Source organism: Mustela lutreola, chromosome 15, assembly GCF_030435805.1.
Source record: "Mustela lutreola isolate mMusLut2 chromosome 15, mMusLut2.pri, whole genome shotgun sequence".
NCBI lineage: Eukaryota > Metazoa > Chordata > Mammalia > Carnivora > Mustelidae > Mustela > Mustela lutreola.
In genome coordinates this window covers 31835165-31860114 of record NC_081304.1, presented here as the reverse complement: position 1 = coordinate 31860114, position 24950 = coordinate 31835165, and the positions used below count along the sequence as shown (strand labels likewise).

Genomic DNA, 24950 nt, shown 5'->3' with positions numbered 1-24950 from the left:
CTGCACCAGAGCAGTCCAGGAGCTCCCAGGGCCAGGAACCGAACCAAGGCCTTCAATAAACTGCAAAGGACAGTGGTCACCATCCTTCCCATCTTAGAGGAGGATATTCAGGGTATTCACCTGGGCGCAGGACAACCAGTGACGGATATGGGATTCAGGCTCAGGTCCACGTGTTCTAAAGCCCTGAGAGCTTCTAAGTGACCAGGAGGTCCTGTTTGGGGGACAAGGGCACGAACATGTCACTTGGGAGGACCCAGTGCCTCACCCCAGTGGATGTGCCTTAAACATCTGAGACCCTTGTCCGAGGCGGAGAGCATGCCAGCACCGGGTGTGTGTGTGTGTGGGGGGGGGGGATGGTCCCTGGCACGGATGGCTTCCTACGGTGGGGACGCAAGGGTTGGGGGGCTGGTGTCGTGCACACAAAGGGAGTGTGGGGCGGTGCTAAGACCAGCCTAGGGCTCACATCCCAGGCTGGCTCATCCAGCTCCAGGCTCCTGGGGCCTCAGCCCTCACTCCAGGTCCTTTCCTTGCAACACCTAATGATTTATGACCGACCCACAGCTCCTACACCATCTTGTTAGCCGCGATCCTTGCCTGGGGCTTCTCAGACTTCAACCGTGCACACACATCACTAGGGACTAGCAAAATGCAGATTCTGATTCCGTAGCTCTGGGGCTGGGGCCTGAGAGTCTGCGTTCCTAACGAGCCTGCAAAATGCCCCGCGAATTTAAAAAATCACATCACCTCAATGGAACCAGGAAAAGGACGATTTAGAGAAATCCTATAGAAATCCTTGTACAAAGCAAATAAAAACTCTTATCTTCATCGGTCAAACCAACCCAGGATTTTCAATTAATGAGGCGGTGCCTAAGTCGGCCGCAAGGTTGGAGCCAGAAAACCACAGGTTCAAATCCCAGCTTTGCCACTTAGAACTGTGGACTGTGGAAGTCCCTTCACAGCTCTGAGCTTGGAAGCCTGTTCTATAAAACGGGACGAGGACTGCGTGCACGTAAAGCCCCACCACGGTGCCCGGGAAAGGCCCACATCCTGCTGTTGAATCAGGGCTCAGAAGAGGTGCCCTTGTTCAGGCAGCCCTTAGCTCATACCCCACATTCTCCACCAGCAAGGCTCTCCCTGCTCCATCTGCGGTGGGGACAGAGCCGGGTCTCAGAGGGAGCCAGGGGAGCAGGTCGGTGTCACTGCCACCTCCCTCCCTGGGGGCTGCGAGCTTATGGAAGGCTGTGCTGGCCAGAGGCTCAACCCTGCCATGGGGTGGGGGTGGGGGGCTGCTTTGATCAGGGGCTTGCAGCGGGAGGTTCATAGAGCGGTTGGGACAGGAGTCCTCTCAGAGCATCACCGGGTGGCCCTGCAGGGGCATTTGTGTGTGTTTTCTGACGAGGAACACAGCGGCGTCTCACTCTGCCCCACACAACAATGGGGAAGGGGCCGAGTCCAAGTCTCCTGGCTTAGGCCCCTGAGCTCAAACGTGTGGCTCACATGCCTCTGGGGCAGTGTGGGGAGAGGTCTGAAATCTGTGGCCCATGGGGACACCTTAAGCCCAAGCCTGGCCCTTCACACCAGCCAGGAATCTGGCCCCCAGGGAGCCCATCTCCTCTGCCCATCTCTTAGGAGAACGTGAGAGAACCAGGGGCCACGACACGGCTGACTGGGAGGGCGTGGTAAGCAGTCCTGGAAGCCCGCCACCCAAGGAGATGACCGTTCAGCCATTCAAGTCCCTTTCCTCCAGGAGGCGATGCTGGCTTAGGGGAGACCAACACGAGCTCTGGACGAGAGCTCTCTGGGCTTCAACTTGGCCTCTGAGTGTCTGGCCCCGGGGCAGACTGCTTAACTTCTCTCTTTGCCTCACTTGCTTATCAGCAAAATGGGGGATAACAATCAGTACCTCCTACATTAGCCTGTCTGTGACAGAAGAAAGAAGAGCATAAAGCGAGCTCTCAGCAGAGTCTACAGTTGGCACTAAAAAATATGAGTTATTGGTGGGATCTCTTGGCGGGGAGTGCAATGGGGGTCTCTTGTGGTCCACACAACCCCCCTTCCCTGCCGCCACCACCACCACGGACATGACCTCAAGGGAGGGTCTGTATGGGAATGGAGGCTAGGCTGCTGTGATCCCAGCTTCCCAAGGGCAGTGACCCTGACGCAGAAGGCCTTGTGTCTACTGTGGGCTCTCTCTGACGCGGGGGAAGAGCCCTCTTTTTTTTTTTTAATGCCCAAGAGAATCACCAACCAAATCAGATGGGAAATGGCTTTGGGAATTATGATGCGCCCTCGCCGTTGTCACGTGGTCCCTCATGTAATCCTTTATTCATTCCACAATTATTTATCCAGGGCCCACAGAGCGCCAGCCGGAGGAGTACCGGATTAAGACGGAGAAGATTTGGATTCAAGTCCTATCTTCGTGACTCATCAGCGGCAAGACCTTTCTTATCTGTGAATTGGAGAAAACGGTCGCTCCAGGCACATTCCGGGGGTGGAGCGTGGTAATCTGTCCCTGCAGAATTTGTGAGATTTCGAGCGCTTCCAGGAGACCCATCCTCACAGCTTTGCCAGCAGTCCAGTTTACAAAACACTCCTACGGACCTTCTAACAACAGTCCGGGTTTCTGCTTGGCAGTCTCTGCGCTCTCAGAGTCTTTCCAATCCTTTATTTGAATTCTGTCCATAGCGCAGTTTATTTATTTTTTTTTTTTTTAAGATTTTATTTATTTATTTGACAGAGAGAGATTACAGGTAGGTAGAGAGGCTGGCAGAGAGAGAGAGAGAGAGAGAGAGAGAGAGAGAGAGAAGCAGGCTCCCCGCCGAGCAGAGAGCCCGATGTGGGACTCGATCCCAGGACCCCGAGATCATGACCTGAGCCGAAGGCAGCGGCTTAAACCACTGAGCCACCCAGGCGCCCCTCCATAGCGCAGTTTAAATCCACTTCCTTTTCTGTGGGCCTCAGAAGTAGAAACCGGTATCACAGGATCCTCAGCCAATTCAGGCTTCTTCACAGGAGGACGGTGTGTTGGAGGGGTCCTTCCTGTGACGACCACACGGCCGATGGCAAGAGTTCGCACTTGTCAAGCTCATAGTTTGTTACTGAGGTGCTCGGCCTTTGCTGCTGGTACCTCCCCGAGGCCCAGTGACCCCACCAGACAGTCCCCACAGGCCCCGTTATCCTGCAGCTCGGCGACACCTGGTGCCCTTCCAATGGCTTCTTCCAGGACCTGGAATTTCCCCTTTAGAGCTGGTGACTGGTGGGTCAGGGCTGGGCACGTGCAGGGACTCCTCCAAAGCCCGAGTGTGATCCTCACCACCCCTCACCCACCCCTTCCTCTAGTCTACTTCCATTTTTGCTGTTCCCTTAAAGAACAAGTACCAGCCCCAGATTCAAAAGAAACCAGAAACCCTGCCACTATGAACACAGTTAGCCGCACGCACCCCAGTCAGCCTCCAGCTGGGTGGAAAAGAAGGTGACAACTGGGAAATGACTGGGGACCACAGCCACAAACCTCTCTCTGGCTTCCAGCCAGCCCATCCATGGGTTATCATCCTTCTGGGGCTGAAATTCTACCTTCTGATGATCCCCTATGTCATCTGGGGATTCACCCTCAAAACAACTGTCTTTGTCGATCTGGCAGCCAGGAAGCTCAAGACATAGGTCCCTTTATTGCCTGGGGAACCTGGGAGGGTGGGGGGCATATCCCCTGGGCCTCAGTTGCCCCACTGGACCACGGAGGAAAATAAAGCTCTTTCTCACTTGTGCTTGAGGCTTGTCTCCAAGCCAGTCTGTATTGAAGGGCCTCATATATGCATTTGAGGCAGCACGCAGCACAGTCTGTGAGCGGTCTACATAGGACCTTCCTGATGAACTGTTAAGTCCTGGCAGAACAGGAATGGTGTCTGCCAGTGCCCTCAGATGCCTCTTTCACCCTCTGCTGCCCAGGCAGCCCTCCGTGGAGGCCATCAGCAGCATGCCTGGCTAGGAGAAACAAGGCCTCCGGGCACTGTGCTTTACATTTCCTTTTAAGCCCCCTGTCTCTCTAGTTTGTAAAAATAGCAAGTAGCATCTACCAAAAGAGAAACGTACTAACTGGAAGGCACGGAGTTGGGGGCAGGCGACAGGGTGGGGAGAGGGGGCGGTGGGCAGTGCAGAGAATGCAGAGAATGCAGAGAATGCAGAGAATGCCTGTGTTATTCTTACATGCTTATCTCCCTGGTACCATTTTAATGCCTGAGCTGACACGTCCAACTTACAGCATGCAAAGAAACAGCATTTTCATTTCAGATGCATATGATGGCTAGGAACAATATGAAAAATATTATTTTAGTGCCCTGGGAAAAAATTAGCAAGTCAAATATTGAATCAGGCCTGTAGCACGACGTGCAAGGCAGACTGCTTTGATCTTATCCCCACTAAAAGCTCTATTATTGAATTTAAAGTCAGTGAACACATATCGGACCAATATACAATGCACATATGAACGCATGTTTCAGAAGCCAGGAATGCTTTGACTAAAAGGAGAAAAGACCAAAGTTACAGCTACAATTGAAACACAAATTTGGGGCGCCTGGGTGGCTCAGTGGATTAAGCCGCTGCCTTCGGCTCAGGTCATGATCTCAGAGTCCTGGGATCGAGCCCCGCATCGGGCTCTCTGCTCAGCAGGGAGCCTGCTTCCCCCTCTGTCTCTGCCTGCCTCTCTGCCTACTTGTGATCTCTCTCTCTGTCAAATAAAATAAATAAAATCTTTAAAAAAAAAAAAAAAAAAAAAAAAAGAAACACAAATTTGCCCTCCCTCTTCTCATGGGGCTGGAGGCTCTGCTGGTTAACCAAAATATTTTGGCCCCAAAGGGCCTGCTGATGACTCCAGGAACACCTGCCGAGCTCCCACATCTCTGGAGCCAACAAGGAAGGGGTTTCTTGCCCACAGACTCCATTTGAAGGAGTTAGAGACCTCCCGCAAGCCAATGTGCACGCTGGCGCCCTCTGGTGGCCACTTCTCTGGGAGGCCTACTTGTTTAGGGGGCTTTCCCAGGAAAAGTAGCCTTTAAGTGCCAAACAGAGGGATGGAAGAGGGTGCTCCTGAGGGTAAAACCAGAGAGTTGATGGGAAGGGGAGAATGTTAACTACCCAGCAGAGCCCAAACGCACAACGCACTTGGGTGGTTAACTTCTTTCCCAAGAGAAAGCGCCCTCAAAAAGCCAAACCAAACAGCAAACTTGTATCCTAAGCCACAGGTCAGCAAATTGTAACACACAGGCCAACTGCGGTTCCCCTGCTGGCTTCTGTACCTACAGCCCAAGGGCCAAGAAGGGTTTCTGTACTTTCAAATGGTAAAAACATAAACAGATACATAAATATTTTGCGACATGAGAATGACCTGAGATCAGCGTCTGTGTCCATCTGCACAGCTTTATGGACCCACTGCGGTATTGGTGCGGGACTGTCTGTGCACACTTCCGCCGCGGCTTTGGGATGCTGTGACCATCAGCTGCATGGCCGGAAAAGCTGGGGATATTTACCACTTGGCCCTGCCCCGAGAGTCTGTCAACTCTTATCCTTCACAGGACTGAACCCTTAGAGTCTCGTCCCCATACCCACCCTGCCCAGCTTCTCATGTGAGGATGCGGGCTTTGGAAGTCTGCAAGACAAAGCCGGGCACACGGAGGGGAGGGAAGGCATCGCAGTGCGAGCCCTACAAACTTACCATTTTATTATTGATTTCATGGAAATGAATCTCACAGACTTTCTCCACAACATCTTCATTCTCAAACGTGACAAAGCCAAACCCTACAGGAAAAAGGAAAACAAAACAAAAACAAAAACAAAACAGAGTGGGTGGTGAGTTTGGTTCCAGCCAGCCACATGTTTGTCTTTGATGTCCTGCAGCAGGGACAAGGCTCCTGATCTGAGGTGGGGGGCGCCGGATCCCTGGGAAGGGCCTCCAGATTGGGGAAATGATTTCTAATTTGTACCGAGCACCCTTCTGACAGCGAGGAAAAGTTAATGATTTCACCCACACGCAGCGGGCACTGTGTGGCTTACATCTGCCCTGAAGCAAACAAGAAATTTACTTGTCTGTTATTTACAAGGGTCAGAGCCCTGCGGCTCTCCATGCTGAGGCGGGCGGGCGAACGACCCGGTGCTCCAGCGGGGATCACCATGGGGCCACACGTGCCCTTTCCGCGCTGGAATGGCCAGCCCTGGGGTCGGCCTCCAGACGGAGGTGGTTATTTGTCCTTTTCTTCCTGAATTACTTCCTCTAATACCTCATCAGGACATCCTGAGGCCTGGAAGAAACTATTAAAAGTTTCAGGCCTCTGTTCTACACAGGCTTCCTTTTTCTACCGCTGCTTCCAAAGCGCAGCGGATCTGGGGCAGTTTAAGACTGTTTGATGCCTGCTGTCAGCCTGTCAGCCATCCACTGTATTTACTCGGCTGGAGACCGACTTTGCTAGACAAGCTGTACTGAAGAATTTTGGCAGGCGACCGCTGCTCAGCATCCTGAGTTGCTCTCGCTACCCTCCTGCACCTCCCTTTCTTCTCCTCCCGCCTGGGACGGGGTTCCAGCACGCTGCCCCATCTGTGGCCCCACTCAGTAAGCACTGCTTTACCACACGGGCCCGCTCAGGGGACAGCACTAACACCACAAGGAAACACACGTGCAGCAGGTGCAGACGCCCGGATGGGAAGGCAGCAGTCCGGACTCAGCGCGTATGAACTTATGTGGCACGCTGGAAGCCCCCTCCCCACTCTGCACCTCGAGCTTTGCACCTGCAGATGACGGTGGTGAGACCGACCACCCAGCTTGCAGCCCCAATCAGGATTTGCAAGGCTCTTGGCTACGAACTCAAGGTTGTGTCCCCCCCTCCATCAAACAGCCCCAATTCCCACCTTGAAATCCTGACCCAGGGTGATGGCTTCAGGAGGTGGGGCCTTGGGGAGGGAAGGGCATCATGGGAGTGGCCACCTCATTAGTGCCTCTCTTTTCTGCTGGCTGAGGACACAATGGAAAGATGACTATTCTGCACCAGGAAGAGGGCCTTCACCGAAACCCTGACCACACTGGCACCCTGACCTTGGACTTTCAGCCTCCAGAATGGTGAGAAATACATTCCTGTTGTTGATAAGCCTCTCAGTCTATTGTCCATTGAAATAGTAGCTCAAATTGACCAAGACTCTACGGTCCCCAAAGACATGAACCTGGCCCCAACTAGAAACAGGGAAGTCAGAATGGCTACTTTGTATTAGGATAGCGTTTCCCATCAATGAGTTTAAAACAAAACAAAACAAAACAAAACATACAGGTCTTTCCTCTTCAAGCTTCTGTGTCAAGTGTGGGTCCTGGAAACCCAGGGTGGAGAGATAATCTGGTTCCTTCTGTGTCTCTCCCCTCTGGCTGTCCTACCACCATCTCTGAGGAACAGCAGAGAACAGGCAGCTGATACCCTGAATTCCTCCATCATGGCTCCTGCGGGATCTAGAACATTCTTAGGGAGAGGGATGGACACGGCCACTCGCTAGTAAAAAATGTCCAGCAAAACAGAGGGCCGGGACCAGCACACGAATGGCAGCCACGGTCTTCGTTAGGATACGTGCTTTATTACCACACACCAAATAGGGGGCCCAACCAAAAACTTTCCACCAGATATACAATCCTGGGCCCCATACCAGGTCCCCGGAGAGGAAGGAACAGCTCCATCCTCCAGGGTCCCTCTGTCTGGGCATCTCCTGCTCTTTGGCCCTCAGGGAGAGCCACACCCGAAGCAGTCTCCCCATCGTTTCTCTTTGCACTTTGGCGTGCTGGCTTCCCATGCCCCCTTCAAAGGAGTGTGAAAAACTTCAGGTAAGTCTCTCGCCCAAGCGAGGACCCCATCAGCACACAGGGGAACAGCATCACTTTGGTTAACCCCCTCCCTTCTGCCCACATCCTACAGCCCAAATCCTAGGGGCCCCTCGAAAAAGGATGAAGATGCAGGGCCCTTCAAAAGGTCCTCCGTGAAGGGTGGGGCGGCTCGGCAGAGGATGGGGGAAGCTGTAGGGTGCAGGGATCTGCTAGCACGGGCTTCATAGGACCATGGCAGGGCTGGGTCCCCAGGATTCACAGACCCCCTTACACAAAGAGCGTGCCAGGTTGCCAACGGCTGAATGAATGAACCATTTCTGCCCCTCTGGGGTGTGAGTATCTTGCTTATCCACCTGTACCACCGCCTCCCCTCAAGACGGACTTGGCCCTTCCTTCTGCATTAACAGGCTCCCACCTGCGCTAGGCATCCTGGAGGGCACAGAGATCAGTAGGACAACGTCCTTTTTCTGAAGCCGTGGGCTCCCTGAGTGGCACAAGTCAGAGGTTCCCACCCAAGGAGAGCATCTCCTCACCCGTCCCTCCCTTCCAGACTGCGGGTCACCCTGAGATTTATTTGTCTCTGAAGGTCACCTCTCTAACCTATATCTAAAACCCAGTTAATACATGAATCCCTAAACCAGCCTGGACATGTTGGTACTCAGGGAAAACCTCACTGCTAATTGGGATGAGTGTAATGAGCTGAGCGTGGCGCCCCAAAGCCGTGTCCTCATCCTAACCCCTGGGCCCAAGGAACGTGACCTTCCTTGTTTGGAAAAAAGGGTTTTTGCAAATGTAATGAAGTTAAGGATCTCAAGAAGGAGGGTGAGCCAGAGCCAATGACAGGCACTCTGAGGAGAGAAAGGAGAGGGGAAATTTGAGACCTAGAGGACAGAGGGGGGGGGGAAGGACAGAGAGGGCCACAGCCACTAGCCCACTCCCCCACACATGTGACCTCCCCAGCCAGGCCCAGCAGGGCAGAAGGCAGGAGAGTGTGGACAAATGAACCCAATGCATCCGTGCCATCAGGAAATAACAGGAAGTCAGTGCCAGTCAAGGGCACAGCTCCACAAGCCAGAGGACAGCCTGGTTCAGAGCCAGCTTGCTGCTGAGCACAGGTCCTAGATCCTGGAACGGTGCCCAAGGTAAGTCAAGTCACCGTGGGGGTCACGCATTGAGAGGATGGCCACGGGAGCTGCTTTCCTGCGGCAGCCCACGCCTTCCCAGTCTACTCTGCAGATCCCTGTCTGAACTCCAGGCACAGGACCCTTCAGGACCCCCTGTCGCCCCAGTTTCTCAATCCATGCCATGTCTCTGAGCTGGGCAGAGGCGGGCCAAGAGCTGGGAGACAGGAATCCAAACGCAGACTGTGCACCAGGAAGGGCAGAGGCAACCCTGGCTCCATCATTTTGAATTCTCTTACATTTCCCTGCGGGTCCCTTCCCTAATCCCACAGGACTCTAAATTTGAGTACCACAAAAATGATTTTCCTGATCAAAGGAGAGAGCCTGGATCTCAAGCCTATGTACCTTGGACGCAAAACAATTCAGCGATGTCAAGACTCATTTGCAGTATTTTAAAGACCTATATCGTTTCAACAGCCCTGTTTGGTCCAAACAGAGAAAACAAACTTGATTGTGTCTAAAATATTTATGTATTCCATTTGAGAAAGCGAAGAAACCATGAAACATTTAATTATCAATAAATGTTATTCCTTAACATATAATCATTTTCCCCTCACAGGTGCATTATCATTTACAACGAATTAGTAACTCAGTGGAGAACCGCCCCCAAATAAATTAAACAGGAGGGTAAAAGACAAGACAACGGGGTCAGGAATTTGGGAAGGAGAGGGTGGTGGGTGGGAAAAATCCTTTTTCGGCATCGAAGTCTCTTTTTTGAACTTGATTTAATTGGGTAAAATGTACAGAACATAAAATTTATCACGCAACCTTTGTTCTTTCTTTTTTTTTTTTTTTGGTGTATGCTTTGGTGACAGTAAGCACATTCATATAGTGCAATGATCACACTATCCATTTCCAGAACTTTTTTTTTTTTTTTTAAACCATCCTGAACTGAGACTCTGTACTTAGCAAGCCACAGCTCCCCGTTCCTCCCTCCGTCCGCCCTGTAACCTCGGTCTACTTTCTGTTTCTAGGAATTTGCCTCCTCAGGCACCTCAGATGAATTGAATCCAACAGTATTTGCCCTTTTGTGTCTGGTTTATTTCACTCAGCATATTTTTCCAAGGCACTGTAGTCTTTTGAATGGCCTGTCGGATGTATGGATTCTACCTGAAACTCAGGACGTCTGATTCTTCCTGAGAAGGGGCAGGAAGGACTTAAGATTTCCCTCCCATTTTTCCAAAGGAGAACCCCTCAGAGAACCAGAAATGGAGCCTCATGAATGCCCACCAAACAGAGGCACAGCAGCCAGGTAAAAGAAACACATGATTATCCTTACTCAAAAAAAAAAAAAAAAAGAAAAGAAAAGAAAAAAAGGAAGGAAGGAAAGAAGGAAGGAAGGAAGGAAGGAAGGAAGGAAGAAAGAAAGAAAGAAAGAAAGAAAGAAAAGCAAGGACCAAACCAAATAATGAGCTGTGTGCTCTGGGCCTCTAAAAGCAGGCAGAACCAAAGGGATGTATGTGTGGGGATGGGGGAGGGGAGGCTCTGGTCCCCGCCAAGGTGGGGACTGTGACCCCTGGTGAGTCTAGGAGGGCTCACCCTCCATCAGGGCCCTTGGGGGTGCCCCCTTGACCACCCCCTGCTCAGGCTCTCATCTCCCTTGATCCTAAGGAGGACTCACCCTGAAGCCAAAGAACTCTGGAGGTCTTTAAAGTCACCCAAGCTGCCATTCAGAACCAAGTGGAACCCTAGGGACTGACCCCTGGGGTGGGGAGGAAATTTGGGGAACAGGCCAGTTCACCAAAGAAACCCTCCCACTTGTCATCAGCAAAGCGGCACCTGACCAGCCTCTCATGAAGCCCCCACCTGAACTGTACCCCTCATTTCTGAGGGGCCTCCAGTAGTTGGCAAATCTGGCACAAAGAAGGTGGTGGAAGGAGGAAACCCCAAAAAGAAAGGGTTTAAGGACAGAGATAAACAGGAGAAGAGTTGACAGGGAGCGTTTAAAAATGAAAACTCTACAGCATTCTCCTGAATGAAGCTATTATGGGAAACTAACAAGTGAGCTCTATTTAAGAGATAAGCATTTAACAGTCAAACCTTTTTTCCCTCTTTTATTCAAATGAACAAAACTGAATATTCATCTGAATAACACAAAGCTAGAAAACACATACACAGAAGAGAACAGAAATATGAAAATAAGAATACCTCAAAATTAAAACGACCCATCGTAGACCCAGGCCCCGAGGAACCTCGGACAGGTGACTTTGGAGGAACTCTTTTCTTTAAGGTCAGGGAGGGCAAGAGGAGGATGGCCGCATCCTCGCCTCAAAAATAATTCTCTTCTCTTATATAGGTCAATGAACACCAATAGGCAATCGCGAGGTGCCTGATGCATTTTCAGTGAAAATCAATGCAAGTCATGAGTTAACGCACTTGGTTAATGGGGGAAAAGAGGACAGAGAAACCCGTCCCCGCTCCCAGACTGTCGAATTTATTCTGGGAATCCCATGAGGAGTTTAAGGTGTGTGTACACAAGCCTGTTTAGGACTCACGCCCCCTTCCTCTAGCCAACAGCCCAGCGTTGGAGGAAGCGGTAGTCTCCGCCAGCTGCCTTCGGTATAAACACAAAACCTCTTGCGTTTGGGTGTCGGGAGCCCTTTGTGGTTTCAAAATGCTTCTCCCCAAGTTAACCGTGGGAGAGGCAGGGCAGGCTCTACCATCATCTTTTTGCTCAACTGCTCGACATTGTTTCAAATGACCCATCCAGGGTGACACGTGGCCACTAAGCCAGAGCCAGACATCTGGGACTTCTTTGGGTCTGTGAAAGTTCGGGATGGATTTGGTGGACCCAGGGCTCAAAAGGGTAAGAGCCTGGGTCAGGAGGCATGGGGCTCCTTGCCACCCCCGACTCAGAACGTGGCTGGGTCACCCGTAAGAGCAACAAGCAGGTTTGGCTAGTCCCTTTTGTCTGCCTTGAAGGGTTTTCCTGGAAGCCCAGGTGGAGAAGGTCTGAGGGCCACCCCTCCCCATGGGTCCGTGGGGCAAGAGATAGGCAGGCGGTAGGTATGCACAGACGCGTGGCAGGCTGGTGTGGCTTCCCATGTCCTGGGTTTGCCCTAAAACAACATCTACGTGACTCAGAAGATGGATCTCTTCCAAGGAAAAAAACCACATGCTGTCTTTCCAGAAGAAGTGACATGTTACCGACTGTCACTTTGGGACACTCCCTGCGTGTTAACCTGGATGTTTGTGAAATCCACTCTAAAGATAATTTTAAAGAGAGAAAGCCTGCCTCCATCTGTTGAGCCGCGGTTCACGCTGTCCTCTCTGCTTCTCCCATGGAGAAGAAATGTTCCCACTTTACAGATGAAGGACTGAGGCCTGGGTGGGAGCCGGTGTTCTTCCCACCATGGCCCCTCTCCTCTGTATGAAGGTGGTCACACTGTTTCTGGCATCTCTTAGATTCTAAATTTGTCCTGCAACCTGGGTCTCACAATCCTGCCCTGTCACCTTTCCCTGTGAGAATCTCTATCCAATGGGCAACAGCACCTCGCCCTAATAACCCAGCAGGAGGAGGACCACAAGACGGGGGTGGGGTGGGTAGAGACGTGTCCATCCGCCCCTGTATCCTACTTGCTCCCCCCACTGCCCCAGACATCTGTGTCCTTCCACAGAAAGGCAGCAAAGGGAAAACTGAGGTTTTTCAGAAATGCACAACAAAGATGCACAACGAGGCGCTCTCCTAAGCCAGTCTAACCTAGGATGTACAAAGGGTGAGTGACTTCCCTGGATGTTTCTAGAACCCACCCACAGACCTGCCGGATAGGAAACGAGGCTGGATTATCAGGCTCCGTCATGCCTCCCTTGTGAGTCAGCCAGCCCCAGAGGGATTCACCAAGGAGCACTCACTCCCCTGGATGGGTTAAGAACAAAGAACAGGGGCAGGTGTACTGACCCGTGATGGATGCAGGATGCAGCTTCGGGGCTGGTCAGAACAAAGACTTGCGGGCCAGGAGGCCAGCAGAAGCAGATGCTTGCTACTAACCCTCCCCTGAGGCCGGCGAACAGGCCTTGTGATGAACTTGGGAGGCCTGCAGACATCCTTCTCCCCTCCCCACACTTCACCCCCTTCTACCTCAGTGACGCGAGCCAACAGGCTGCCTCTTTGGGGGACCCCTTCTGACCTGGCCTTTCCTCCCGGCCGCGTCCCCCTTCAGGGCGGCACGGCGGCCCTCCCATTGTGGCATCATTCATGCACCTGCTTCCTCATTTACACCACGAGTTTGGCAGCTGGTTGCTGTAAACGATAATAAAATGCCTTTCCAAAAAAAATGAAGGAATGTGACCAGACACGCCAGCCATCATGATATTAAAGCCGTGTCAATTAATTTCTCCCCCTGCTTGATAAACGAGCCCCATTCCGTCTCTTAATAATGAGGAGAGAAACAAGAAAAGTTGACACTTAGTTTAATTTATTTTCTCAACTTGCCTGGTCATATTTCTTTCTGCCTTGCAGAGCCTGGCTGGGGCTGTGGGGAATTACAAGTGGCTGGCGCGCCGGCAAGGCAGAGATCGGTGCGAATCGACACGGGCCTCCCGTCTTCCCACATACCACTTAATCAGGGGGGGAAAGGGACTCGGGGAGCCAGCTCACACCTGCGCCTCTCCAGCCACCTTTGGGGACTGGGGGGGAGGAGGGGCTTGGGAACAGGAGGGAGGCGATCTCAGGTGCACAGGCTGGGGCTGGGGAGGAGTCAGATAACAGAAACGGTGCCATCAGGTCTCCAATCTAGTGCACAGAAACCGCACAGGACTGAATTCCCTAAATTAATATTAAGCTACATTGGTGGGATTTGCCTGAAGGGAGCCAATTTCTCAACTGGAAAGAGGTTTTTCTTTCCTCTTCAGCCCAAGGATGCTGGAGCCAATACCCGACCTTGAAATGTGAGCATCAAGCTTCTAGAAGTCGGACGCCAAGCGTTTTCAGGAAGGCTTACTTACAAGTTGTTTTCTTCTATGGACCCACCTCAGGGCTGTTTACGGAGGCCCCCAGACCATAAACAGAGCTGGGAGTGAGAGTGAAGTGTGCTCCTAAGCCAGGGTTTCTTGATGGGGTCTGGCAGCAGTGTTTGGATGGGGGAGAGGCATGTTAAAAATGCAGCTCTCACCCCCCTTTTGGGGGCTCTCCTGCCTCCGAAGGTGGGCTCTGTGGATGTGGCCCAGGAATCTGCATTTTAGCCAGCTCTCTGGGGATTCTGATGGGCACCCAAGTCTGACTCTGCTCCACATTCCCCAACTCAGGATGAGCTGAGCAGAGATCATTCGGTTAAAAAGAATCCAGAACTTTCCAAAAGGAAAGAGAATCTCTAGGCTCCCCTCTACCATGAAGGGAGAAACTAAAGCTGTTTTAAGAAGCCTCTAAAATCTCAGGGAGAGCTGAACCTCTTAGCCCCATGGGCAGCCCTCATCCATGGTAAGGGGAGATCAGGGGCAGAGCAGCAGCTTCTCTGTTCCGGGCTCTAGGAAGGATAGAGTCCAGTTCATACGAGAGTCTAAAGGCCTGATTTTGCTTCCACTCGCAGAGGTGATAGTTGCTTTTATGTAAGGATTTGGTAAACCACTAAGTTCTACATTAGAATTTCCGGGGGTAGGAGGAGGGTGTGTGTGTGTATTTGTGTATGGGGTGTGTGTGTGTGTGTGTGTGTGTGTGTATTTTACTGATGGGGAGGAGGCACCTCCTTCTGTCTGTGAAATCATACACACGTGGGAGGGGTGTGTGTGTGTGTGTGTATTTTACTGATTGGGGAGGCACCTCCTTCCATCTGTGAAATTATACACATGTACAAAGAATTTTACAATGGGGTGAAAAACCCTCCAGGAAAGAGAAAAGGGAGAAGAGAAAGAGATTCAGAGAGAGGGATCAGGTGGAGGGAGAGAGACCCCTCCATCATCCCTAAATAATTTTTCTTTTTGCTGAGAGAGACAGAGCAAGGGCAAGTTGGGGGGGGGGGGCAGAGGGGGAGAGAGCATCTGAAGTAGGCCCGTCACTCCACGTAGGGCTTGATCTCACGACCCGACCCTGAGACCATGACCTGGGCCGAAATCAAGAGTCGGACGCTTAGCCAACTGAGCCGCCCAGGCGCCCCCCCAAACCATTTTTCTAAGAGAGAAATCTGCCATGAATACTGATCGCATGGTTTGAAAGTGCCTACGGCTGCGGGGACGGGGGTTCTCATCCCAGACTCTCGTTAACCGAGGGGGGAAATGCACCTGCGATCCAGGCCAGACAACCCCAGCCTCATTTCATTCTGAGCGCACTCCGTCGCAGTGATTCTGTGAATGACACTTGTCAGGATGGCAGATTAGTTCACAAACCTATTTTTTTTTGTGCGTGGTGTTCCATCTTGGTTGGGAAAATAGTCAGTTCTTGGCGAGAGAGACACACATTACTGCTGTTAAGTGCCAATATAAACTCTGGGACGCAGTGGTAAATTCACCAAATTAAATCGCTAGACAACTGGCTCGGATCAGGACCCCGGCAGAAGGTTCCAGGGCGGCGGTGCGCGCCCAGCGGGGCGGAGGCAGCGGAGGTCGCGGGCACAGCTGGAGCAAGGGCACGAGGACGTGCCGCCTCCGCGTCTGTTCTAGAAACCACAGAGCCTCAGGCAGCTCTGATGGGCCTGCTGGTAAGACGGAGTCCTTCAAGGCTTCTAAATCCCTGGGTATTCCGAGCTCAGGGGAGCTGAGACACCAGCTGGAAGATATTCCCCACAGAGGTACTTAGGTTGGTCCCCGCCCTTCCCAGTGCCCCCTCATCCCCATCCCCACCCCCCAGGGTAGGTTTCAAATCTATCATCTTTTCTGACACCCTCTGGCCCCACTCAGGCAGTGAGCAACCTGGAAGGTACAGTGAGTCTCACATACCTCAGTGTCCCCTCTGAGGATGTGTGTGTGTGGGGGGGATGGGCTTAATCTTTAGATCTAGGTAGATCTGGGCTCAAATCCTGGCTCCAGCAATAGCCAGCTGTGTGACTCTGAGCAGGTTCCTTAACCACTCTGACCCTCAGTATCTTCTGTGAGACGGAAGGAAGAAATCTGCCTCCCAGCTAGGCTTGCTTGAAAACCCTCGTGAGCTGGTTAGCTGTCCTCGCCCACCAATCGAACGAGACTTTTCATGACTTCTGCCCTATCCTGACCTCTATCTCCACACTTACTTCCCTGCCCTGTGCCCCGAGACTCACTGGTTAAAATTCTTTTGACCTGTGTGTCAGAGAGATGTCCACGAAGCTTTGCCAACTATCACCGTGGGAAGAAGATTCAGGGCAGACAGAGGTAAAACAAATCGTGTGGTGAATTCCCAGGCTTACTCCTTGAAAAGACCCTACTGTGCATCCTTTCGGGTCAAAACAAAAATCATGAACTTCTCCCTCATCCTGGCCACTGACGGCCCGCCAGCAGCTCTGGCCTTTGCTCCGAGAGTGAGCCTGCAGCCTGGCTGTTGAGGAAAAAGCCAAGGGCCTCTGTTTGGAGGGGGCTTCCTGGGTATCCTCGGAAGAGGGAACATGAAGGACAAGACAAAGGGAAACAAAAGGGGGAGGCGGGGTGGACAAAGATGACAAAACCTGCCCCGAAAGGTTGGAAGCAGCCCCACACCCCACTCACCCCAGTACGGAGAAAGGACCCCTCAGAACAGCGTCAGCCTCCCCAGCAGCCACCTCAAGAGGTCCACCTGCCTCCCCTCCAACAAGCCCTCAGGGAATGGTTACTGGCCTCAGAGCAGGTTCCAAAACTCCATCAAAAAACCACTACTTGGAAGCAGGTTTTCAGCGCCACCGCAAATTATATGACTTTTATTATGAAGTATGGTTTCAGAATCGTCCCGACTGACAGAGCAGAGCCCTGGCTCGATGCCCGCCGTGCCTGCCACCCACTCCGTGCCCCCCACAGGGGAGGGGGTCGTCTCTGCCTGCATCTCCGTGGCTCCAGCTGGCCATGCTGCCAGCAAGCCTGCCGGGAGCTCGGGGGTAGGGAGCTGCCCATCATGGTGCCTCTGCGAGAGACACGCGCGCTTATTCACCGTGGAGCAGGGGCTGGCCTATTTTTCGGGCTGTTAAAGGAACTGTTCGTAACATCTGGAGACCAGATCTCCGAGAAGCCGAGAGCAGCAGTCCAGACAGCCTGGCCGGGGATGGCAGCTCTGCTGGAACTAAGCTGCTGCTTGCTCTGCTCTGCTTCTGGGCCGTCCAGACAGTGGCCTGGGGGGGGTGGTAAGAGGGAGAAAGGGCAGGGGCCGGGGGACCGCTAATCAGGGGGACCCACCCCAACCAGAACTTGCTGGAAATGCAGTGTCTTAGACCCCACCCTGGACCTCCTAGACCCAAACTTGCATTTTTAACAAATTCTCCAGGTGACTTTTATGCAAACTGAAATTTAAGAGGCAGTGGTCTGGAACAAGGACTCTCAACTGTGGTTCCTACATCAGAATCTCTGAGGGAAAAAATTTTAAAAATACTGATGGTCAGATCCCACCCCCAGAACTGAGTTGGGTCTGGGGTCTTGCCCTCACCCTACCCCTAGCATCTGTCTGTCTGTTCTTGAATTTCCCCAGGTGATTCGGATATCCAGTTTGAGTAAAGAAACACTGGAAAAAGGAAAAATTTTATAGTGCTTGATTTTCATTTTTCATCTAAAAATAATTTCATCATCATTTTAATACAGGGACTGAATGGTCTTAGTGCCCTCAGTGCCACGCACCCCACGGAGCAGAGGCTTGGATCTTAGACAGTGTTTTCCAGAACCGCTGGAGGGCCACAAATGCTCTGAAGCTGGGGGAGGTCAGAGCAGTACTTCATTCACTCACCTGTTGCGAGCTGAGCTGCTACCTGGTGCTGCTCAGGTGACCAGTAAATGATGGACAGAGCGTGTGGCCTGGCTTTGCAAATGGGCCCTGCAAAGAACACTCGGACCGGAAGGAACCCCAAGGATACAAGCACATGCCAACTAACAAAATGGCGGGCTGACCCTTCTCTGGCTCCCAGCCAGTCTCCTCATCTGCTACCCCATGCCCCCAAAATGCATTCTGATCAGGTGGGACAAGTGACAACCCAGAGAGTGACAAAGAATGTGCTTTCCGGTTTTTTTTTTGTTTGTTTTAAAGATTTTATTTATTTATTTGATAGAGAGAGAGAGAGATCACAAGTAGGCAGAGAAGCAGGCAGAGGGAGAGGAGGAAGCAGGCTCCCCGCTAAGCAGAGAGCCCGACTCAGGGCTTGATCCCAGGAACCTGGGAACATGACCTGAGCCGAAGGCAGAGGCTTTAACCCACTGAGCCACCCAGGCGCCCCTCCCTTTCTTTTTTTAAGATTGGGGCACAAGGGGATGCCTGGGTGGCTCAGCTGGTTAAGCCACTGCCTTCAGCTCAGGTCATGATCTGAAGTTCTGGGATGGAGTCCCACATCAGGCTCCCAGCTCCTTGGGGCATCTACTTCTCCCTTCTTATGCTCTCTCTCCCTCTCTCAAATAAATAAATAAAATCTTTAAAAAAAAAAAAAAAAGAAAAGAAAAGAAAGGGGCAGAGGGAGAGGGACAATCTTGAGCAGGCTCCATGTCCCCTGTGGAGCTGGACACGGGGCTTGATCTTCCTACCCTGAGGATCATGACCTCGAACCGGAATCAAGAGTTAGACGCTCAACAGAATGAGCCCCTCAGGCGCCCCCAGAACCTGCTTTTCGAACAGAAACTTGTGCTGTAGAGAAAACACCTGGAAAACAAATGTTTGCCAACAATTTCTATTCTTCTGTGATTTTGCTGCTTTTAAAAAGGATGTAACTGGGTCAGCCTGCAAAGGCTCTCATCCTATAAAGGCTTTTAAAACTTGGAAACAGAATTGTAAAACTCATTTTTTTTAAAAGGAAAAAAAAAAGATTTCAGTGGATTTTGAACCCATTTGTTAAAAATATAAAAAATGCAACACTTGATTAGTTTGCGTGAAAAACTGATTGACATCAGGGAAGATGGAAATTTACAAGCTAAATTTCAACAAAATCCTTTGCATAATTGGAGGATGGGATTGAAAAATTAGTACCATGATTTAGTCAGCACAGTGAATACACTTCCACTGGGATCTGTTTATCTCATGAGGTGGATTTTTCAGTTATGACAGGCATGGAGTCCATGCACCAAAATAAACCAACCTCAGAATGCATCCTTTAGGGTTAGAGCCCAAAGTGTTACATCAAGATTTTTTTTTTTAAGGGAAACCTGAGTGGCTCAGTGGGTTAAAGCCTCTGCCTTCGGCTCAGGTCATGATCCCAGGGTCCTGGGATAGAGCCCCGCATCGGGCTCTCTGCTCAGCAGGGAGCCTGCTTCCCCCCGCCCCCCCCGCCTGCCTCTCTGTCTACTTGTGATCTCTCTCTCTTCAATAAATAAATAAGATCTTTAAAAAAAATTTTTTTTTGAAAAGGAAGCCTATTCAACCACATTACTCTATAAAAATCTTTTAATTATTAATAAACTAAGTATGACTTATTTCAACTATTTCCTATTCATTTTGTATAGATTCATAATACATATATATTAGCAGAATAGTATATATAAAGAAATTGAAAATTAAGTAAGATACTGGGGGGGGGGTGTTATATTTTTTTTTCCTGGCACAATGAAAAAATTTTGGAGACATCTGCTCTCCAAGGAGAAGGGGGGGGGCCTTATGTCTGAAGCCCGTCCCTTAGTTACAGAAATAATAGAAAGTCAGATGCCAGAGGTGGGTGGGAGGAAGACCTGCTGTGACTGCCAGCCAGTGCGGACGCTCAAGGAGGGACCTTTGGGAGAGATATTCAGGGGAGTCCAGAATCAGTCAATTCCAGGATCTCCTGGACCCTCACAGCTCAGCCCAGAGAGTGCTCCTTCGGAGCCCTGGGGGAAGGGTTCACCCTCCAAACAGAGACCCCCGCACGTTAACGGCAGCAATACCTGAACTCTTCTCAATAAATTTTTCATTGCATCGTATCTTCATTAAAATTTTATTCTATTAGCATTCTGAAACTGAACCACTAAGTACATAATTGCTAAAACATGTGTTAAGCGATGACTTAGGAAATGCCGGTTTTATCATATTGTTAATTAACAGAAAGCAGGATTAATACACTCACAGATCATTAGAAGCAGTCTTTGGGACAAACTGAAGAAACAGGGACTCAAAGTCTATTTCGCCTAAGGAAACCATTCCAAGATCTGGGATCACTCCGTGCAGGCTACTCAAAAGGCTGGACATAGGAGGATTTGGGTGGGAGGAACAGAAAGAGCAACATATCCTCTGAAGTCAGACCAGGGAGGCTCTGTGAACCACCGGGAAGTTTCTAGTCTGGACCCAGAGGATGTGGCTGACATCGTGGTCATGCTGCCTTACAGGCTGGGCAAGCCATTAACCGCCCTGACCCTGGGTCTCCACCTGTAAAGCAAGAATAAAGATGCTGACCTCCCAGGGCAGGGACGCGGAGCGAATGAGAGAACGCGCACTCTCGTCATCCCTGCACAAGCGTGCAGTTTCTACAGAAGGATCCTGCCCCCAACATTGCTTGGAATAAACAGGCCCCCCAGCTGAGGCCCTCCCTAACTGCTGACTGCAGTGGGATGGGCTCTAGTGGGGTCATCCTGAGCTGCCAACACCAAGGGATTTGGAAGTGGATTTGGACTTGCTCTCATCTCCAATGGAACCCTGGTCATATAGTCTCTAGGACCGAGGGGTTTATTCAAAACCTCTGTCCACCCTGTCCTGGGAATTATAGAGGTATCCTGGCAAGAAATGAATTAAAAGTCTTCTCTCTTCCCAGCCATCCAAATTGCTTTAGCCTGGGGTCCCACGGTGGTACTCCTAGTTCTTCACACTCAATAATGAAATTGTCTACCTGCCTGGACAGCACAGGAGGACGTGCTGGAAGTCCCCCCTCCCCCCACCCCACAGATGAGCGGGGGAAGGAGGAGGCCAGGTATGGTGGTGAGACTCCACCTAGGGTTTCCCAGAAGCTGGGAGTCAAGGTTAAGTCCTGGGTCAGAAATATGAAGGCAGTCGGGAAAAGCAAACAGGCTCTGCCTCAGCCTTCAACAATAAACTTTAGCTGGGGCAGGAGCCCTTCCCAGAGGAAGAGAAGAGCAGGGGCAAGGCCAACTGCTGGGGTGATGATAAATTACTTCATCTAGCTGGAGCCAGGATATAAAAATCAAAGCTAAGGGAAAAGAGAAAAAAATAAATGCAGACCTGCCTCTGCCAAGGCCCAAGTGAGAACAGAGAAATCACCTGGTTGCATTTTTTTTTTTTTCTGGAACATTCTTTCATGGCCCCAGGTATTTAGCATATTAAAGTGTCCTGTGTGGAGACCTTCTCATACGGGCTATTATTTGTGAATTGTGAATGGAAAGAGTTTGCTTATTTGTAGAAAAGGTTAGGAGTAGAAAGAGTTTCCTTATTCGTGGGTCGTGAAGTGGAGTCTGGGCTTTGGGTTCAGACCTGGGCTGTAATCCCAGCTCCACAACCAAATGGCGGCTCGAGGTCTCTCTGTGCCTCGGTTTTCTCATCTGTAAAATGGGGAAACTAATATTTTAGCGAAGTAGAGCATTTAAACAAGACAATGCCCACGAAGCTTAGCATAGTTCCTCATCCTGGTCAAAAGGTAGAGCACTGGTGCCCCTCTGCAGATCTGGTTTTCTTACTTATACCGACTTGCTGTATCAGCTCATGAACTTGACCCTATGGGATGTGGGCCCTTTTAAATGGCTGCCTCTGAGAAGCAGCTGGACGGGACTCTGGTGATTTGAGTCCTGCTTGTCCCCACTGACCAAATGGAAGCAGAGAGAGAGCTGGTGACTGGCCGAGAGGGAGAAGGATCATCACTGGACCACAGTTTGGCTTGACAGGTAGCACAATGACTGCTATGCCTGATCAGAGATGGCCCCTCCCGAGCCCAGAGCAGGCACAGGACATACCTGCAGGCCAGGTAAGAAGGCAAGGTCTGGGTCTTTGCTGGGAGCCGCTGCCTCCCTCCCGCCATCAAACCCAAGGGCCAGAGCCTCCCCGCTCTCCAGAGAAGGCATAGGAGAGACAGCAGAGCCATACCCAATTTGAAAATCACGGCGCCCCCAGAGCCACGTTGTGGCCGTTTGACTGCCTGGCTTGCAGAGACCAGTAACTTCAATTTATTTGTGTCTGGGGCCTTAAAGAACCTCAGCTGTCATCCCTTCCTTAGTTTATTACCAAATTTCTAAAATATTACATTCTTTATTATATCCAAATTCACTTTATTGCACTTGACAATACAGATAATCACATACCATATGCTCTAATGTTTTGAAACCAATGCATGTTGACAGCGGTTTTTATTCATGATGCATAATTCCATCCCGAGCTCACAATGAGGCCTCTGAGCACCCAGCCTGGTGTTAAGACTTTTGCCTAATAACAGATTAACAATACAGCAAGTTGCCGAGACACAATCCGTCCCTTGCCATTCTCTATTTACAACGGGAAAAATGTACCTGAGCTGAAAAGATGGATTTATCTGGGGGGGGGGGGGACCCCTACCACCACCCACCCGTCATTCCCGGAGGGTTCATAATGATTTGTTATTGTTCCACGCTTATGAAACTTGATATTGAAAAGAGGGATTGGTCTTGTGCCAAGTAGCACGGCAACTAATCACACCAACCCACACTGCTGGGCCCTGAGAAATGCAGGCACAAAATGCCCCAAAGCCCTCATTAGCAGTTTCTTGTTTTCACTCTTGTTTTGCTACAAGCAAATATTTGTCACTCCTCTACCTTGGTGAGACCCTCCCTCCTGCTCGGCCTCTCTCCTCATCCCCTGGGCATCCCTTCTGTTCCCAATTAGCCCCAAGCTTCCTGGCAGGGGAGGAGTCCCACCTCCGCCAGCCTCCTGGCACCTCTCCGGGAGAAAGGCCAGTGCGGTGGGAACGCTCTCCGCGGGCTCCTTCGGCAGCGCCCCCGCGTCCAAGGGCGGCTGAAGCAGAGTGGATAATTCGAAGATGATCCTTCGGCTTTGCGGTGGTCCCCGGAACAAACAATACCATTTCACGCCTCCCCTAACTAAGCGTTTGCTTTCATTTGCTCTGGAGAAACACTCAGACAACTGGAAACCCATTAGATCATGTCAGACGTGGTGGTAAAGAGCTTGGGCTGTCACCAGCAGAGAATCAACTCCGATTTATAGACCCTTAAAGCCTGAATATACAGATATTCGGTCTTCCCCCTGCAGACAGACAAGGGGACCAGGGCGGCGGCCGAGGAGGAAACAGCCGCCCCACAGCTCAGCGGCAGACAGATTGGAGTTTAACAACCACTCTCTCGGATAATGGGATTTCTCAACAAGGGGAGGAGTGGGGAGGAAGGAAGGAAAAGCCAGGCCTTTCCACTGCCCAACACTTGGCTGTTTTTCCAAAGCTTTGCTGGGGGCTGGGGAGGGGGTGTGGCAGGAAAGAGAGGTTACACAGCCAGCCATGCCTCTGGGGGACCCCGTGAACTGCTGTAAGCAAAAGCAACACTACAAAGAAGGGAGCGGAGATGGAAGATGGAGAAATGCTTACTTAGCCACCTCCAAAGGAGGCCGCATGATTTAAGGGACATCTTTACTCCATGTAATTGCCACACTCCTGGACAGCTTAAGTTATAACTCATTTTCATAAATAAAAACCTTTCCCTTTGGGCTTCCAGCGAGACTCCAAGAAAGGCTTTTCCTTTATTTCATTCGTCATCTTCAGCAGAGGCAGGGGCTGGTCTTACCATCTCCAAGAGTATGGGCTGTTCTTTGGTTCTGTCCTCTTTCCCTTCATCTCACACAGACCAAGGCTGGAAGTAACCAGTCACTAAACCAGTGTCTACCAGAGAGACCAGAGCCTGAAGACCTAGTTTCCAGACATTATCGGTAGGTAGGGTTCAACGGTCTGGAAAGGCGAGATTTCAGACCATTACAAGATTCAGCAAGACCCGCTTGTGATCTGCAAAGTGACCTTTGAACACAGTGGTTCCTGGGCCCATCACACCCCACCAACTCGATTTCCTGTCTGACTACATCTTCTGGGGAGAGGACATCCGCCCTCACCACTTCATAAAGATGGCTTGTTGAAGAGCTGGGCTTTTTTTTTTTTTTTTTTTTTTTTTTTAAGATTTTATTTATTTATTTGACAGAGAGAGGCACCTACCACAAGTGGGTGGAGAGGCAGGCAGAGAGAGAGAGAGAGGAGGAAGCAGGCTCCTCGATGAGCAGGGAGCCCGATGCGATCCCAGGACCCTGGGATCATGATCTGAGCTGAAGGCCACAGCTTAACCCACTGAGCCACCCAGGTGCCCAAGAGTTGGGCATCTTGAGGGACTGCTAAGCTGTTCTCCATCCTACTGATTTGATCTTCCTCCTGGTAACTTCACACTCAGCTGTCTATAAAAGGTAACTTTATACTCACCTGCCCCACTTCCAGCTCTTTGGCTCTACCATGGCCACCTTGTTCCTTCCTACTCTCACCTTCTCTGATTCCTCTTCAATGTCTCCAGGATACTGTTTCCAGTCCTCGTTAAACCTCCCCAGATATGGTCTACCTTGTTAACATCACTCCTAAACCGGGACACCTAGAACAGGACACAATACTTCACACGGGGACTACTGCAGACCCTGAGACCCACTGGACTTGTCTTCAGGCAGTTTCTCTTTCTTCTAAGTGGCTTTCTTAGCAATTTCCTCATCCCACTGCCTCAAAGAAAGTATAGCCATCAATTAAAACTCAGGGCCGCCTACAAACCGTTATCAAAATTCCCTCCCTGCACCTTGTTTTCCTTTCTTTAGACTATAAACTTGGATTGTCACCTTCTGAGGATAAAAGTTACAAACATATTCGAGTCTTAGAAAATGCAGAAAACACATTCCTGTGTGTTTTAATAAAAACACGTGTTTAATAGACATTAAGCGGATACCTATAGAT

At 50.9% G+C, this 24950-nt stretch overlaps 1 protein-coding gene across 7 annotated transcripts in view; it reads right to left on the bottom strand.

Moving 5' to 3' along the window:
- The window catches only part of MSI2 (musashi RNA binding protein 2), a 387607-nt gene that overhangs the window by 69546 nt on the left and 293111 nt on the right, over positions 1–24950 (bottom strand). For all 7 annotated transcript variants that reach the window (XR_009347802.1, XM_059147472.1, XM_059147469.1 and 4 more), the window contains exon 8: positions 5708–5790. Coding sequence is in view for 6 of the 7 variants with exons in the window: in XM_059147472.1 (XP_059003455.1) it covers positions 5708–5790 (83 nt within the window). In the remaining variant the exon portion in view is untranslated. The remainder of the gene's footprint in view (positions 1–5707; positions 5791–24950) is intronic.